The sequence below is a fragment of the Geospiza fortis genome, unplaced genomic scaffold, assembly GCF_000277835.1.
Source record: "Geospiza fortis unplaced genomic scaffold, GeoFor_1.0 scaffold16, whole genome shotgun sequence".
In the NCBI taxonomy this organism is placed as follows: domain Eukaryota; kingdom Metazoa; phylum Chordata; class Aves; order Passeriformes; family Thraupidae; genus Geospiza; species Geospiza fortis.
In genome coordinates, this window is record NW_005054302.1 from 10,535,393 (window position 1) to 10,552,072 (window position 16,680).

The 16,680-nt window shown below is 37.3% G+C and overlaps 1 protein-coding gene across 3 annotated transcripts in view; it reads left to right on the plus strand.

Moving 5' to 3' along the window:
• The window catches only part of SLC36A4 (solute carrier family 36 member 4), a 79,976-nt gene that overhangs the window by 16,478 nt on the left and 46,818 nt on the right, over positions 1 to 16,680 (plus strand). For all 3 annotated transcript variants that reach the window (XM_031066096.1, XM_031066099.1, XM_031066098.1), the window contains one exon: positions 11,954 to 12,123. In XM_031066096.1, coding sequence (XP_030921956.1) covers positions 11,954 to 12,123 — 170 coding nt within the window. The remainder of the gene's footprint in view (positions 1 to 11,953; positions 12,124 to 16,680) is intronic.

A 16,680-nucleotide genomic window follows, 5' to 3' on the forward strand; every position in this document is an offset into this window, starting at 1 on the left:
AAAATGGATTTATGTAATCTTGGTCTTGTTTTTAGAGACTTGATTTTAGGTTCTGTTCTGGAATGTCTTGCAAATATCTAATATTACTGTGAAACTGTCTGAACATGGCATTATAAACAGACGCCTGAAGGTCTTAATTCTCTGAAAAGTTGATTTTGATTGCTTAATTTTATACAATAAGTTGGCATAACAGTTATGATATGTTATGACGTCTCATTTTTCCTTTTCCTTGAATCTGACTGTGTGTTATGCCAATTCTCATCTTGAGAGCTGCCAGATTACTGGTGTTATGAAAAGGGGCAATGAAGTTCTGAGGTTTTGGGCTGGTGAAGTCATCTTAAGCAGAACCTGACAAGAGAGGAAAACTGCCCTCAGTATGTTTGCTTGGGTTTTTTTTCATCCCATTGTTCCAAAATACATATATCTTAGTTTTTTTCTTTTGGTTTAACACTTGTCATCACTTAAGATATGACTATAGTTTATTAGTAACTGATAAAAATTAGTGACACTAATAAAACAGAGGACTTGTTCACTAAATGGAGCATGTTTCAGAGAGCTGCAGTGATTCAGCAGATTCCTACTAGAATTTTCCTCTTGATCTTGAGAGATCATGTTTGTCTTACAGATGATGAGTGTATGAACATGGGTTTTGGTTAAAATCTATTGTTAGCTTAGGACTGATTAGCTGTCATAGTATTGTAAGAAAATTAGCAGTATGGATTTTGGAATATTGTTGCTTTGGCTATAGTTGATCCCTAAATAAATATACTTGAAGGACTTCAATTTTACTGACTTGAGTCTATAATAACTAAAAGGTGGACTATTTATAATTGAAATATAGGATCTCAAAGAAGCCAAGGTAGTGCCTAGAAAGTAGCATTTGGGTGGTACTAAGAGCTAGTTTAAACATTTCATCAGCCAGTATTATAAAACTATTTTGAGATATATTTCATTAAAATAAAAACAATTAATATGATGAATTGATGATATTAATGTGATGAATTGAGCTGTTCATATTTGCCTGTGAGATCCATCTAGACTCTTACTAGATGGCAGGTTTGAGCAATTTTGGCAATTTTCTAAAGTCTAGGCAAGTTGTTTTCTTGTTGCTACAATTGCTGTATCAGGAATAAGGTCAGTGCTATTGAAGAGCTGATTAATGTTAATTCATGCTACACTCTGAGTGATGCTTGTAACAGGATTAAGAAGTGCTGCAGTCAGTTGCTTGTGGTGTTCATTTAGTTGCTGCCACTAAGAGATGTCTGTAAAAATGGGGTTACTCCAGATTGGTCTAAGGTTGCTGCTGCAAATGGTGGCTGTCTTGACAGCTGGGTGGGGATCATTACTGTGTGGGAACAGGAGAAGTTGGCAGCAGGAGCACCCAGTGACCCCGAGGTAGCAAACAGCAGCTGAGAGCTCAGTACTGTCAGTCTCAGGGTTACCATTTATAGTGTTGAGAGTTGCTTTGGGATTTCATCACTTGTAAGTTTAGACTTTTACATAGTTGGGGTGACTTTGTGAAAATCCTACTGACTGGTGACATCAGTTCAGTTTGTGGAACAGCAGTGGCAACAGAAATGCAGTACTCCTAAGTGGATGTGTTCAGAAAATTAATCCACAAACACCAGAGGTTTATGTCCAAAAAGGAGACAGGGGAGTCCTTTCTGGCTTTATTCGAATAAAGGGAGAGGCCATGGGGCATTCTGGGATCTCTCAAAGTTTTGGAGGACGCAGCCTCCTTTTTATCCTAATTTCCCAGCTGCATTTCCCTTCTCTCTTTCCCCATTGGCTGAGGTACTTGAGAGGTACAGACTCCCCAATACACCTGATACCAAAGATTTCCTTGTAATGTATAACCCTCCCTTTTAATTTTTAATTGATAGGGAATTTAGGGGTATTTCTTCCCCATTGTTTCTTTCATCTCTCAATGTCTAATTTCGTTTATCAGCAAACCTGAAGTTTATTTGTAAAAGCAAATATCTTTTTCCATTCATGAATCAGTGGAATCCTTCCCATTGTTTCTTTTATCTCCTAGTGCTAGTTTTATCTACCAGCAGACCCACAGCTTGTATGTAAAGACAAATCCGCTATTCGTCTCAGATGCAACAAAACCACATAAGATACTTGGTTTTGTTTAAGCCTTCAAGGGAAGATTTTGGTTCAGGGGGCAGAATGTTGATTTCAAAGTGGAGAAAATGTATCTTCAGCCCTCAGTGAACCTTTTTGGATACAGGACTGTGCTGGGGCTGGGAGATTCAGCAGCTGCTGCTTTCCCTCTGTAGTTTGGTTCTCTCTGGCTGTGGGTTCCCTGTGCCAGATGATGCTGCCTGGCAGATCACGGGGCTGGTGTTTGGGCCACAGAACAGAAGAGAGAACCAATGCTACTCCTTGAATACAGGAGCTGTGGGTGATGTAGAGTGAAGATGTCTTTCACAGAACATGGAACGTTACTTTGTAAGAACCATGTTGAGTGCCTCTTTCATATTCCAGAGGTGAGTAGGCCTGATTTTAAAATTAATGGGAGATTTTGTTGCTGAATTAAAAGTAACTTCAGACTAAGTTTGTCTAAAATGAAATTAAGAGTCTTGAATGCCCTTTTTAGAAGGGTGTAAACCAGCACCTTCAGGCTTGGCTCTGTCTGCAGCATTGCCATGTGCAGGTAACAGCTTTGCATAATGTTGTTTATGTAATAGCAGTTACACTTAATATGAATATTTTGAGTCAAAAGTCTGCTTGGGTTTCTTGTTCTAGATTTAAAAAACCAAATCCAAATGTGAAAGTGATATTTTATAATAAGCGTCAGGAGGAAGAAGGATGCAATAGAATCATAATATTTAAACAAGAAATATAATTTTCCTTCTCTGTTACATATAAATTTGCTAAATTAACTGCAGTTTTTACAATTGAGTGTGATTTTTCCCTCCTGTTGAGTGCTGTAGACAGATTAGCTTAGTGAAGAGAAAAACATTACTTTCCAACATTAATTTCAGGTTTGGAAAATAAGACTTCTTATATTTTGGCCTATTACTTGAAGATGTCTATTCAAACTGCTTTTGAACTTGGATATCACAGCTTTGCAGCCGAAGCTAGGGTGGTATTTGTATACCAGAAGACAGGCTCTGGAATCACATTAGGCAGCGGCTAACCAATTCCAGAAGATTTAAAAAGAGAAAACTAAGTGGATTATAATTTTAAAATGTCATTATTTGGATTTGGAAAGTAATGCAGATGAGCTTGTTAGGCCTGTGGCTTTGAGATAAAAGCCTCTCATTGTCAAAAACTCTTTTGACAGATTAGTATTGTCCTTAAAAAAAAAAAAAAAAAAGAAACCCAGTGGCATGCTTCCCTTGTCCTTAAGACCAGACTGTATTTATCAGAAGCAGACATTTAACAAGTAACCTGACATCATCTAAATCTACTTGAAGCATCAGCTCTTTGGACCAAGGTATATCAATTCCATTGGTATTTTTGATGATGCAAAGGCCTGTATCCTCAAAATGTGAAAGGCGAGAATTCTCTGAGGATGTTTTGTGTTCGGACAAGCATGTTTTTGTATTTGGACTGGGTTTGATGGCTGTGGACATGACCTACTATTAAATGTACATGGTAAATGTGGACTTCAGATGTTGTGTCAGCAACAGCAAGAAGTGTGTTGTAGCTACTGTGCAAAATCAGGAAACGATGAGCAAAGTGTGTTAGAAACAGAGAATGTTGTTAGGTGCAGCAGATAGAAAGATGTTGTATCAGGAACTGTTAAAGATATACATCTGCCCAATTCAGATGAATGTTGATATCACCTCTTTATCAAGTTAAATATTCCTTACCAGTAATCTGCACTTCCTGAGAATGGAGAAACTTGCTTTCACCCTGGAGAACCATTGTTTTTTACATATTGTACTTTTATTACTTCTTTTTTTAAAGACAATTCTTAATAACACAAAGAGAAAGTCCCTAAGATAACATTCTTTCAGGCAGCATCCCACACACATGCTTGCAGCATTCAAATGTTTATTTTTCTTTAGAAAACCCAAGATACACATGCATTTATGCAATCGTAGAACAAAGGCATTTTAAGTTTACTGCTTACTTGCCTGAAACTTTTCTTAATCATTATGTGGTTGGTGACTTTGAAGAAGGGGGCAAAGAACAAGTGACAGAGTGCCAAGTTGTCATGCTCTGCCTTGCCAGCTTATGGCAGGTGGGTTTTGGGGTCTGAGACACAGCTTCAGTGAGGTACAAAAGCTAATTTTCCTTTTAGAGTTGACCCTGTCTTAGATGGAAGACGTGTCTGCCTTAATTATACATGCAGTAGAGGCAGAGTGATGCACATACTACTTATGCTGATGTTATATATGATTAAGAAACATAGTTAAATAATTTCTGGCAGGAATATCCAAATTATTTTGCTTTTTTGGAGACAGATTTTTTGTTCCCCTGGCCCATCATTCTGTAAGTCCTCAAAACTGCAGCTTTTTTCAACTTAGTTGTGACGGTTGGAAAAGATTTCCTTCCTGTTATGTTCTGAGTGTATGGAATTCTCCAAGTTGTATTTAAATGTAAGTCTTCATGATGTGAGAAAGATCTTGAATATAACCCTGAAGATGCAGCAATGTTAATAACTTTTCCTGGAGAGAGCAGCTAGCTAGAACAAATACTTGCATCCTTGGTTTTACACTTTCATGTCTGTCATTTAATCAGCAGCATCTTAACTTTACCATCTATAATAGGCTCTGTGCAGGCTTTTCATTGATGAAAGTAGCATTGCAGTGTGTGCACATGCTCGTGTCTATATGTAACAATAAATAAAGTTTAAGTTCTAGTTTGCCTCTTAAATATTTTGACAACATGTTTATTTTTTAAGTTAAATCTATTGTAAATCATGAATCATTTACATTTATTGAATAAGGGATGATGGAGACAGCAGCTGGAAAAAAGTTATTATATGGCTGAAAATACTAGGTATTAATAAACCTATAATTTTGTCAAAGGAATTTTTAACTCAGTAATGTTCTTGAATGTTCACTGAAGAATACCTTTCCTAAACCTAAATTTTTTTATTAATACATGTTCTCCCAGAGTTGAGAGCCCTAGTAATGTACTGCTGAACACTTGTGCAGGCGTCAGTAATGTCTTCCTAATAAACATTGTGCTTGAAAAATTATACTGATTTCTCAGGAGCAGCAGAAGAAAGAATCCTAAAAGAAATGGGAGAGGTGGAAAGGGAAAATATTGTAATGGGGAAGATATTTGGAGTGAGGAGATTATTGGAGCAGGAAGTGATGTGGTGTATGTTCTTCAACTTGTCTTGTTGTATTCTTTGCCTTGTGCTTGAGCTGTGTGAGTGTTTCATAGGAAAGGTGATGAGTAGTGCAGCTGTCAAGGTGGTGTGCTCTCAGGGCAAGCTGAATTGCATGGAACTGTTCTAAGGAAAGTAAAATTGTCAGTGTCTTCTCTTCCTTCTGTTTGATTGGTTGGGGTTTCTTTTCAGAATTGGGTGGTTATTTCTTTCAATGATGGCCTTGGAAAATGTAAGATGTGACATGCAAAACACTGTCCGTGTTGGGGTCCTGTTGTTTTTTAACTGTTGATCCAGGAGTGTATATGTCTGTATTTTCAAGGCTCCTTATCCCAGGACAGAGAAATTTCTGTATTTAAAGTTATAAAATTTTGTAGGTCTCTAATCCCATTTATTTCCTGTCATACTCATTAATCCTCAGTGGAAACCACTGTAATTTATTTTTTCACTTCTGCAGTAATGAAATTTGCACAGCCCCATGCGGGACCTTGCAATATGTGTATACTTTGTTCTGTGTCCCCTTAGAAACGAAAGTGACGTATGTGTGGAGGAACATTTCAGGTAGAACATAAAAAACCTTTTGGGAAGACATTTTATTTTAAACCATTTGCGTTGAAACAGATTGAAGTTTGTAAATTTTTTGTCTCTTGCCTACAAAGAAACAGGTAGGGATAGGTGAGAACTTAGTAATCATTATAACTTATTTTGAGGGGACTTAAATTCAATGTGGGTTTGATCATTGGCTGGCATAAAAATTTAAGTGCCGTTGCAGCTTTGGGAAATTTTGTTTTTACCTCCTGAACCAGAAAGAGTCCAGAAATACACAATCATATACTACATCTTTATGTATTATTGCAGTAGATTGAAATATACCCTTCAGCAACACTTGCATTTCTAAGTAGTTTTTTCTTTTATCACTTACCTTGTGGAAATTTTGAGAGTAGCATAACTTATGCAGAACGTGTTAGACCATAGTCCTGTATAGTCTGTAGGCTGCAGTCCAAGTGGCTGGGGGCTGGAACTGTCTGATAAATTAGAAACATAATTTTCTATTAGCATTTATCTTTTGCTGGATAAAACTACATACTGTTGTAAAGGCCAGCAAAGCATATAACACTTCAGTGATTTTGACAGGACAGATATTTAAAAATATTTTAAGATATTGATGACTGAACTAAAATGCTGCTTTATAATTTTCAGTTTTCATTGGAGAGAAATTTTTTGGATTTGGTTTACAAAGTCACATAGGACATGATAATACACAAACTTGCAGAACTTCTGTTAAATTTCAGAGCAAGGTTAAGATTAAATAAATGTAATAATAAAGTGATAAATAAACTCTTGAACATAATAAAAGAAAAAAAGAACCCCTGGAGTTTGGATGGCAAGCTAGGCAAGATTTACACAATTCCTTCAAGCATTGTTAAATCAAGGCCATCAGAATAGGGTGGTAGATTGGGTTTGGTTTTTTTGTGTAGGCGACTAATTCTTTTTCCTGGTGAAACAAGTGGAAAGGGGCTTTACTGGAGTCTGAAGAGATTGGTTTTTGGAGTGATTGGAATTGCTCAGCAGGTTTCAGAAGGTAGTGTGTTCTGTAGTGAGAACTTGTCTTCTGGGTTTATTTATTTCATATAAAACTTTTACTATAAGAATTGATGTACAGTCACCATTTGGCTTGCATTTTTCCTTGGGTAATAGTAGCTGTCCTTTTGTTTGCAGTCATGAGGGATCTGTTAAGGAAAATTGGATTGTTTAATGTATGTGTTCTAAATAGTGATGTTCTGTAGCTTAGTAAAGAGAGTGAGCTTTAAAATTGTACCTAAAAGTGATGGAATAGAAGCCTGTTGCTCAAAATATTGCATGGCCTTTTTCTGTGCAGTGCAAGAGGAGATGCACTAGGACAGGAAAGCAAACATGGTAATATAATAATGATGTATGTTGTTACTATTATTTTATTTGAGGTAACTGTACTTTTTCTGCAGACAGCTAGCCCATGGGCTGTGTGGTTGTAAATCTACCTTTCAGTGAGCAGATGAATTCATTGGTACCTTCTGCAGACAAGAAGGAATGGGCCAGGCTTGCGCTGCATTTGTCTGCTGAGGATTTAATATTTGTCTTTGGAGGTTAGGTAGTAGAATTTAGGTTTACATATCTTGAATACCTTTGATACCAGTTTTTTTTTCCTTTGAACAGGGCTTTATTTTGCTGCTGTAGAGCATGATGAGAGAGATTTTTTTTCCCTGAGTAAATGGATAAATATATTGGTTTTAATTTTCCAAAATTCTTGAGTTGTCTCTAGCTTAAGCCAGTCAAAACTTCTATATAGCTGTCTACCTGATATACTTTAAACGTGCAGGGGATAAAGGATGGCCGTTTTAGTGGGATTTCCTGAGAAATGGAAAGGTGACTTTATGTATTTTAAATATTAAGCACATCTGCTCTTGAGCTATCCATTCCAAGATTAGCTTTCAGTGTCTATGAAAATTAAATAAAGGTTTATCTGATTGTCTGCAGGTTGAATTCTCGTGTTTTTTTTTTTTTTAGTGCAGTTATATGAAAAGTACAGTAGAGAATTCTGATTAAAATTAGGCAATCTCCTGCAGCTTATTTGCAGGGAGACTGTGAGTGTAGCAGGATATTCAAGGCAAGGGATGAGGAGGCAATGGTATTACTGGGAATATTTATACCTACTTCAAGCAGCTTGAAATGAAGGGGGAAGCACTTTGCATAATGGATGATACCAGATTAGCCAGGTTATTTCAAATATTCAGTTATGATTCTTTGCCAGTTAATTATGGCTAGTTTTGAATTTATTTGGTGGATGAAAACAAGATGTACTGTGCTTGTTTTAAAATTTTAAGAAGCTAAACGTTGATTGTAACTAAAAGAACCTAGTATTAAGTTTCAAGGAGTATTATAGTAGTGATGTGTGCAAATGTCTCAAAAATTGTTGGAAAACTCTGTGAAGCAGCTGACAGAGAAAAATGATAAAGAGTTTACTCAGTGAGGAGGAAAAAAGGGATGGAAATTGAGAAATTATGAAAAGAGTAAGCTTAGTCTAAAATATCTGATTTCATAGGTGTTTAAGGCTATGACAAGGACTAGTGTGAAGTGAAGGGGAAAGAACTTGAAGGAAGCACAGCATGGAAATCAGAAGCACAGAAGAGAATCATTAAATAAAAAGGTTAAAAAATGTATATTTGAAACTGAATCTTAACTCATCTCACTTCCTGGTTCCAGAAAGAAAGCAGTAAAACCAGAACTAAGAAGTATTTGTGAAAAGAGCCTTGTCTCTTGCATTCAGATGAAACGTTAGGTTTTCTGAAGTCATTGCAAGAGGAGCTGTGCAGGGACTGGAAAGAAATTTTACAGTGAAGATCTATCCAGTAGCTGCCCACCAGTGAGTCAGTGTCAGAACAAGCACTGGCTCACATCGTATCTCCTGGCAGCCTCTGTCTCCTTGTGGATGCTCCAGTGATCTTTTGGATCCTAATGGGCTTCAACAGCTTAGGGAGCTGGGTGATTTTGTTAATAAACATGTAATTGGTTTTTACTCAGTGTCATGCTAATCCCATGAGTTACGGAACTTTTTACCTTGTCTGGAGTGGGTGATATTGGATACTCTATAAAACCTGGCTCAAGTTCTTTGCATGATTTCTTTGGGGATCAGTTTTACTGAGGGAAGCATCTCCTGCAGTGACAACTGTCTTGAGATTGCTGTTGCTCAGAGAGAGTACTTGAACCTAGGAAGGCTCGTGCTGAGCTGGGCAGGGACACTCTCACCTGGATTGAGTGATGCACAAAAGGCTGCATTAGCATTCTCATCTGTTCTGCATGGAGGCGTATGTAGTCCTGATACTAACTCAAGGATAAGCTGGGAGGAATTAGCATTTTTAAATATAATTTCAAGGTCTACATATGTTAATGTGTCTCTCACCACCAGTCTTATTATCCTGTATTGCTTTTAGTGTTTCATTTCCTTACACTCAGCAAAAATGAAAGTTGTAACATTAAAGAGGGGATGATGATATGAGAACATGAGTTTAAATGGGTATGTTTTATTCTGATTTACCCATAAGTATACAGGAAATTATATCATTATATCATTAATGAGTAAACTTGGTTTTGTGGATAGTTAAAAAGCAGAGTATGTATGCTTAAGAGCATTGTCCTATAATGGTTTTAAATTGCTTGTAATTTTTTTAAAGTTTTTGTTTTCTTGGAGAAACATGGGTCTTCTAGTTTAAATGCTAAACTGGTTGGGTTTAAATGCTAAAGATAAAAAAAATTCTGTATAGTTAGAAATTCAAAAAGAAAATTTCAATGCTTCCTTTGGACTCAAGAACATTGAGCATAGTGTGTGCACTAGTCCTTTACTTCATTTATGAGCTAATTTTCAGATAGACAATTCTATGACAATCTAGTCTGCCTGTGAAAAGAACTTTGTTAAAATATAAAAGTATTTAAAAGGCAGATATCCTGGTCAGAGTCTGTTACAGACCATGTCTCTTTTAGTATTCTTCCTGCTGCTCAACACTCGTTTAAAAATTGGTTTAATTTTTGAGACAGATCAAGTTACAGTCCAAGTTCAGGTTCTTTTCTGGAGTAACAACATCAGCAGTGGAGGCTCTGAAATATATAAAGAAGTTAACAGGTATAATGCATTTTAATTGAATAGGAATAAAAATTACCTCTAAATGTGTACCTTTTTAGGGACGTTTCGGTTCCCAAGTGTAAAATTACTTTTTGGGATTTGAAATATAGGAGAAATAGGGCCATGTGGTATAGACTGGCAGTGGTGTTATGCTACTACAAGTAAGGAAGTAAATTTCAGTGGGTGACTAGGAGGAAAGGAGTAATTACCATATAGAAAATAATAAATTCAGATATATCAATTTCTTAGTTAATTAGTGGATGAAATCTGTTTTTTTCATAACTCATATTGCTTAAATGGTAAATATTCAGTCAATTAAAAAGCAATTTTGTATGATGAACACTAGCTTTTACAGGGCAATCTTATTGCACTGGGTCTGTTTGTCTGTATTAGATACGACATAAGTGCTAACTAGGGATGACAAGCTTCTTTAATTAACTGTGCCATCATCAAATATAACCTGCATGTCTACTGAAAGATAAGCTGAACTGTGAACTTTATTCCACTGTCTGTATTGCCTAGATCTTCATTACCTAATTTCATCCTAGTGATGCCTTTTTGGGACTACCTAAAAACAAAGACCAGAAAAAATTAAGAGAATAAAAAGTGGTTATATTTATTAAAGGGCCTTCAGGTAAATTTAGGGCAGATGAAGCCCCCCACAGGGGCTGCATCCAAAAATGGATGATGGGGCCTGGATTTCCATACTTTTATAAGTTTGATCCATTTGCAAATTGGGGATTAATCTTCCAATTACAGCTTCAGGTAATGAAGTCATTTTACCCCAAGTTTGCTGCCCCCCAGATCACTTTTGTTTACATCTCTTGGGGCTGAGACAGTAAGGTGTCCTTGATTCCCAGGCCTAGAGAGGAATTGTTTTGTCTGACCAAAATAGGAAAACAGTAGCTAACACTAGCTACTAGCTATGGAGTTTAGAGTTATACACTAAAGAATTGCAGGATTACAAATATATGAAAAATAGAAAAGCTAAAATCCTAAGGCATCAATAGAGCTTGGATGTTTCACTTAGATGTAGACATAGAGTATTATGTGTCTTAATCTTGGACTATATCCCATATTCAGTATTTGAGATGACTGTACAGTTCTCCTGAAAGAGGTGGGGAAAGTGTGTTTGCCTAGGAGTATCCATGTACCTTCAGCTGATGTTTTAATGATCTGTTTTGTTGACGAAATTGAAAGTGGGAAGAGCAATACGTGAGCTTGTCACTTGGTTTTACTGTCTTGCCTGGAAATTTTGTCTGGGTGTCTAAAAACTGAAATTGGAACGTACTGAGAGTATTTTTCTGAACACTGTAGAGTAAAAGTAAAAGGCAATTCCCAGCAAACTTCCTGCAGTAATGGTTGAAACGCCTGTGTTTTCACTACAAAGTGATGGCAGGCCCAGTGAGATGGCTTGACTGTGTGAGGCTCAAAGCACTGTGGTTAGAAAAAGCAGGGCTTGGTGTGCCTGGCCCTGTTTCTGTCAGAGAGATGAAAAAGAGCACGGGACTGCATTCTGGCAGTCATGGACTCCAGGTTCCTTGCTGGGAGGTCTGAGGCTGTGTGCTGAGGCTGAGCTTGTGTGTCAGTAGGTTTGTCTGTGATGGAGGCTGACAGTGTAGGCGTACCTGACAGGAATAGGAGAAATATCCTTGAATTCTGAAAAATTTTGTTGCCAAAAAAAAATTCATGTTACTCTCATTGCTTATGTATTTTCATCTCCACACCATAAGTTTCTCTTGGCAATTTTTCTAACCTATAAATATTGCTTTATGATTCTACACTGATTTTTTTTTCCAACCAAAATATGTGCTTTTCAATAACCAAGTTTTTCTGTTGGGTACAGGAAACATTGTGACCATCCAGGCAGTAAAACATTATTGTAGAATAATCTTACTTATTTATCAAATAACCTGAATTTTGTAAGTTGGCATTGAAAGAGGGGAGACAAGTAGTTTTACTCTGAGAACATCAGATGTGATTGTTTCTCCCTGTATTTCCAGGTGCTGCCGTTGGAAAACAGAATGAAGGACAGCACACGTTTCCCCCAGGCACTGAACATTGGGATGGCAATAGTCATGGCACTGTACATCTCACTGGCCACCCTGGGGTATATGCGCTTTGGGGATGAAGTCAAAGGCAGCATAACTTTAAACCTGCCACAGGATAAGTGGTAAGTGCCTCTGTGATTGAAAGGCAGTAACCTAGAAGGCAGAAATGTTAGAAAGGTTGTCCCATGCCTCAGTGCCACCTGGGTGCTCAGACTTTTAATGTATCCACAATAGAGCTGTGGTCCTAGCCAGTCATTTCTTCCATATTAAAAGGACTTGCATAGGGAGGGTGATCAATGATATTATAAATGCTGATCAATGATATTATAAATCATTCAGTCTCTAGAAGGAGCTGGTTCCAGGACTGTTGAGGCAGGGAATACACAGTTTGCAAGAAGCTGTCATGCAGTTCTGAAATGAGCAACTTTTACCTTGGATATCCTGATAATGTAGTGCCCTTTTTTAGTGTAATCACTGAGTTTAGCAAGTGGCCAAATGGAATAGAAGACATCGAAGATGAATAGGTTTGTAGTTCAAGTGCAAGTCCATGGATAGTGTATATGATGACTTCCTATCAGGAGAATGAAACTTATGTTTGCTAGTGTCTCGAGGATACTACAATTTTTTATTTAGCTAATTTTTTTAATGTTATGAATGTCACATGCTGAAGATGCATTGAAGATGATTTCAACTGCTGTATAGTTAGTTTTGTATCTATCTGTGGATGGATATACTCTAACTATTCTCTAATAGAATTTATTTTTTTAATACTTTTGTCTAATAGGCCTAAAATTAGGTATATCAGCAGTGCAAAAGTGCTAAAACTAAAAAGTATTTTAATGTTTTCATTCTGATCAAGTAATATTTTACAGGTTGTATACTTGCATCTACTTCAATTGTCTGTTGTAGTAGTTTATTAAAGTAGCGAAATCTCAACTGGCAAAAAACCCTCTGCTTAGATGAAATGAATGCTGACTTTTTTTTTTTAAGAGGAGAACACATGTAAAGAATGTTCTCAATTTTTAAGTGTTACTTTTTCACTTTCTTTTCTTCCTTTTCATTCTTTGCAGTCAATATGATCTATGCATTTTTAATATTCTTAAGAAGTTTTGTTTAATTGCCAGACTGATTCCAATGTTTAATACATGAGAGTATAAAAAATGTGTCTTGAAGGATGAATGATTTTTCATTGCTAGAACCTTCATCTATTTCTTACTGCTTGTTTACTTGCTTTGTTTTTATACTGCTGCTGTAACAACTGAGATTTTGGCCTTCCCTTCCCTTCCCTTCCCTTCCCTTCCCTTCCCTTCCCTTCCCTTCCCTTCCCTTCCCTTCCCTTCCCTTCCCTTCCCTTCCTTCCCTTCCCTTCCCTTCCCTTCCCTTCCCATCCCATACCCTTAAGTTAAAGGAAGGCAGGTTTCAATTACAAATAAGGAAAAAATTCTGTAGGGTAGTGAGGCACTGGAACAGGTTGCCCAGAGAGGTTGTGGACTCCCCATTCCTGGAAGTGTTAAAGACCAAGCTGAATGGGGTTTTGAGTAACCTGATCTAGTGAAAGGTACTACCCATGGCAGGAGAGTTGGAACTGGATGATCTTTGAGGTTCCTTTAAACCCAAACCATTCTGTGATTGTCTGACATAAAAAAAAAAACAAACAAACCACAAAAAACCAGAAATCCGTAAATGTTTACTGTATCTTTTCTGTGTGATGCAGCTGAAAAGAAAAATACTTCTATTTCTAATAAACCATGGCAGTCCTTGTTGTTTATAAGATTAGTGAAAAGCTTGTTTTAAATGGTAGCTTTGGGTTTATTTGTGCCTTAAGAGAGGTGTTATTAAAAAACAGGGAGTGAGAGGAATGTGGAATAAGCTAAGGTTGCTACTCACTGTTGTTTTTTATTGTGCTCATGCAAGCAACAGAATGAACTTTATTCTGCATCCCTGCTGTCTAACAGATCTGTTCACATTGGAGTTTTCAAATAGCTCTTGGCTACAGTGCAGATGTGATGATGATGATATTTGTGCTGATGGCTTTGCAGGCCTAATGCAAGGAAACAGATAATAAAAGAGATGGAAACTGGTGCTCTATAGGGTTGGAAATTGGCATTGTAAGTGTAATAACCTCAAAGCTACTCAGGGCACATATCCGCAGTTAACAAAGTCATCTGTTTTTGTCTTACCCTGGAGAGTACCCCAGAGCACCAAACAAAATTAGGAGAAGCAGCTCAGTGGTGCGCTCATGGATTGTGATGTACAATGCCAATGCTGTGCAGGACTGTGGGTCTGCCTGATACAGTACTGAGGGACAAATGGTTGCAATTAACTGGACTAGCAAAACAAATTTCCAGTGAACCGTAGGACACTATTTTGCTATTTGGTCCTCACATAAAAAGCCATTAAGTTGCCAGTTTGAACCAGAGAAATTGCAAGGAGCAGAGGAATTTTTTCATAAGAAGACAGAAAGGCGAAAGACCTGGAGTGTATCTAAGCAGTGAGACTTGGCTTATGTGTTTAATTCCAGCTGGACAACCTCTGTCTTAAAAATAAGCTTTTCCTGATAAAGAAAATTAAATTTAAATTCTGAGTTTTATTTGATGTTCTCACAGATGAATTGACTGGAAGGCATACACAGGCCCTAGACTATTTAAGTTCTTAAGTTTAAATTAAATAGAGGACTACTTGTATTAAAAATATCCTGCTAGATCGGTGCTTTTGGATAAATGGCTTGATGCTGTTCTATTTAGATGGTGTTTGGGAGTACATATTGTCATTCAGCGTAATATATTACTTAGAATATGTTGAAAATTGACTTAAAGAGTAGTTTTCAGTATTTGCAGATGTAAATTACAAAAAATTCTGCTTTAGTATTTGTTAGTGTCTTTGGTTTGGGTCTTGTTGATTCATAAAATGGTTTCAGTTGCAGAGGACCTTTAAAGATCATCTGTTCTGATCCCTGTGCCATGAGCATAAGACCAGGTTGCTCCAAATTACATCCAGCCTGGCTGTGACCACTTCCAGGGATGGGGCATCCACAGCTTCACTATCCTCATTGTCAAAAATTTCTTCTTTGTTCTTGTTTGGGTTCTTGTCTTCTTGAGGCTGAATATGAAGGTTCTTTTCACCACCTGTTCTTTGTTAAGATATAAGTGAGTCTTTGTGCAACAGTTCCCTTACTGTGGATCCCAAAAGTTAATGACCACACAAACATTGATGTATTGAAGTTCGACAAGACTTCACATGCAACTTAGTTCAAGTGAAAGCTTCACATAATTATTGCTCTGTTTGGTCTAGCTGTGTTGTTCTGCAAGTTTTGTTGCACTGCTTGCCAATGTTTCTACTCTTCAGATGGGTATAATGAAATCTAAAATGATGAATTGAAAAGCAGTTTAGCACATATGAATGATTTAGATTTTTATTAAAAGGTAGCCTAAGGAGTCTGATTGGAATATAATATTAAATTACTAGTAAAATCACCTCAGTAATATAAAAATTATTTTTTTAATTTGGAAAGTTTTAATCATCGTAGAACTGTAGAAAAAATAGTGTAATGGAGATGCTTAAAAATCCTGTTTTTGAATATATTTTAGAAATTACTTTTGTAAAGGCTTGGGGTAGTCTGAAGCCTGAGGAGTAGAGGTGAATTCTTGGTATCTGGTCAGCTTAAATTTAACCAGCTAAAATCTATCTATATCTTAATCTAAAATCTAATCTATGTCTTCTGGAATAAGGACAGTCTTGCAGAACTCTTGTTCCCTCTAAATTTCTAAAAGCTACTCAGCAGTCAAAAAGATGTGTGTCACAAAAGCAGCAGCTTCTAAACTAGCTATACCATTATGTCAGCATGTAAATTGATACAATAACTTTTCTGTCCATTTGAATGTGCCTTTGGAGATTCCTTGACCCTGTGTACAGTGATGGCCAAACCTTTGATACAGATAATTTCAACCCTATTAGTCAAAATCTAATTTTAGTTGAAGCTATTTTTCTTTTCTTCCTCATATCATAGAATCATAGAAAGTATGGTGGAAAAGAGCTGAGGTGTACAGATAAAAGTTTTGCCATGCCATGCCATTTGGCCACAGGATAAAGGGCCAAAAGCAGTCCTGGCTGGATTTTATTTACTAATGCAGATACAGACTGTGATACTCAAAGAGAGAATGTTCAAGTGACTCCTGCCAGGCTTTGAGAGATACAGAGATCAAGGTCCTATTTGTTCTTTCCTTACTCTTGCTGGTGTTTTTTATTTTCTTACTTATGCATTCACAGAATCACTAGGCTGGAAGAGACCTTCAAGATCACCAAGTTTGACCCATGCCCTAACACCTCAACTAAACCATGGCACTCAGTGCCCCATCCAGTCTTTTCTTAAACACATCCAGGGATGGTGACTCTACCACCTCCCCAGGCAAACCATTCCAGAACTTCATCACCCTTTCCATAAAAAACTTTTTCCTAATATCCAACCTCTATTTCCCTTGACACAGTTTGAGGCTGTGTCCTCTGGTTCTGTCAGTTGCTGCCTGGAGAAAGAGACCACCCCTGCCTGGCTACAGCCAGCTTTCAGGGAGTTCTAGAGAGTGATAAGGTCACTCCTGAGTCTCCTTTTCTCCAGGCTGAGCACCCCCAGCTCCCTCAGCCGTTCCTCACAGGGTTTGTGTTCCCAGCCCCTCACCAGCCTC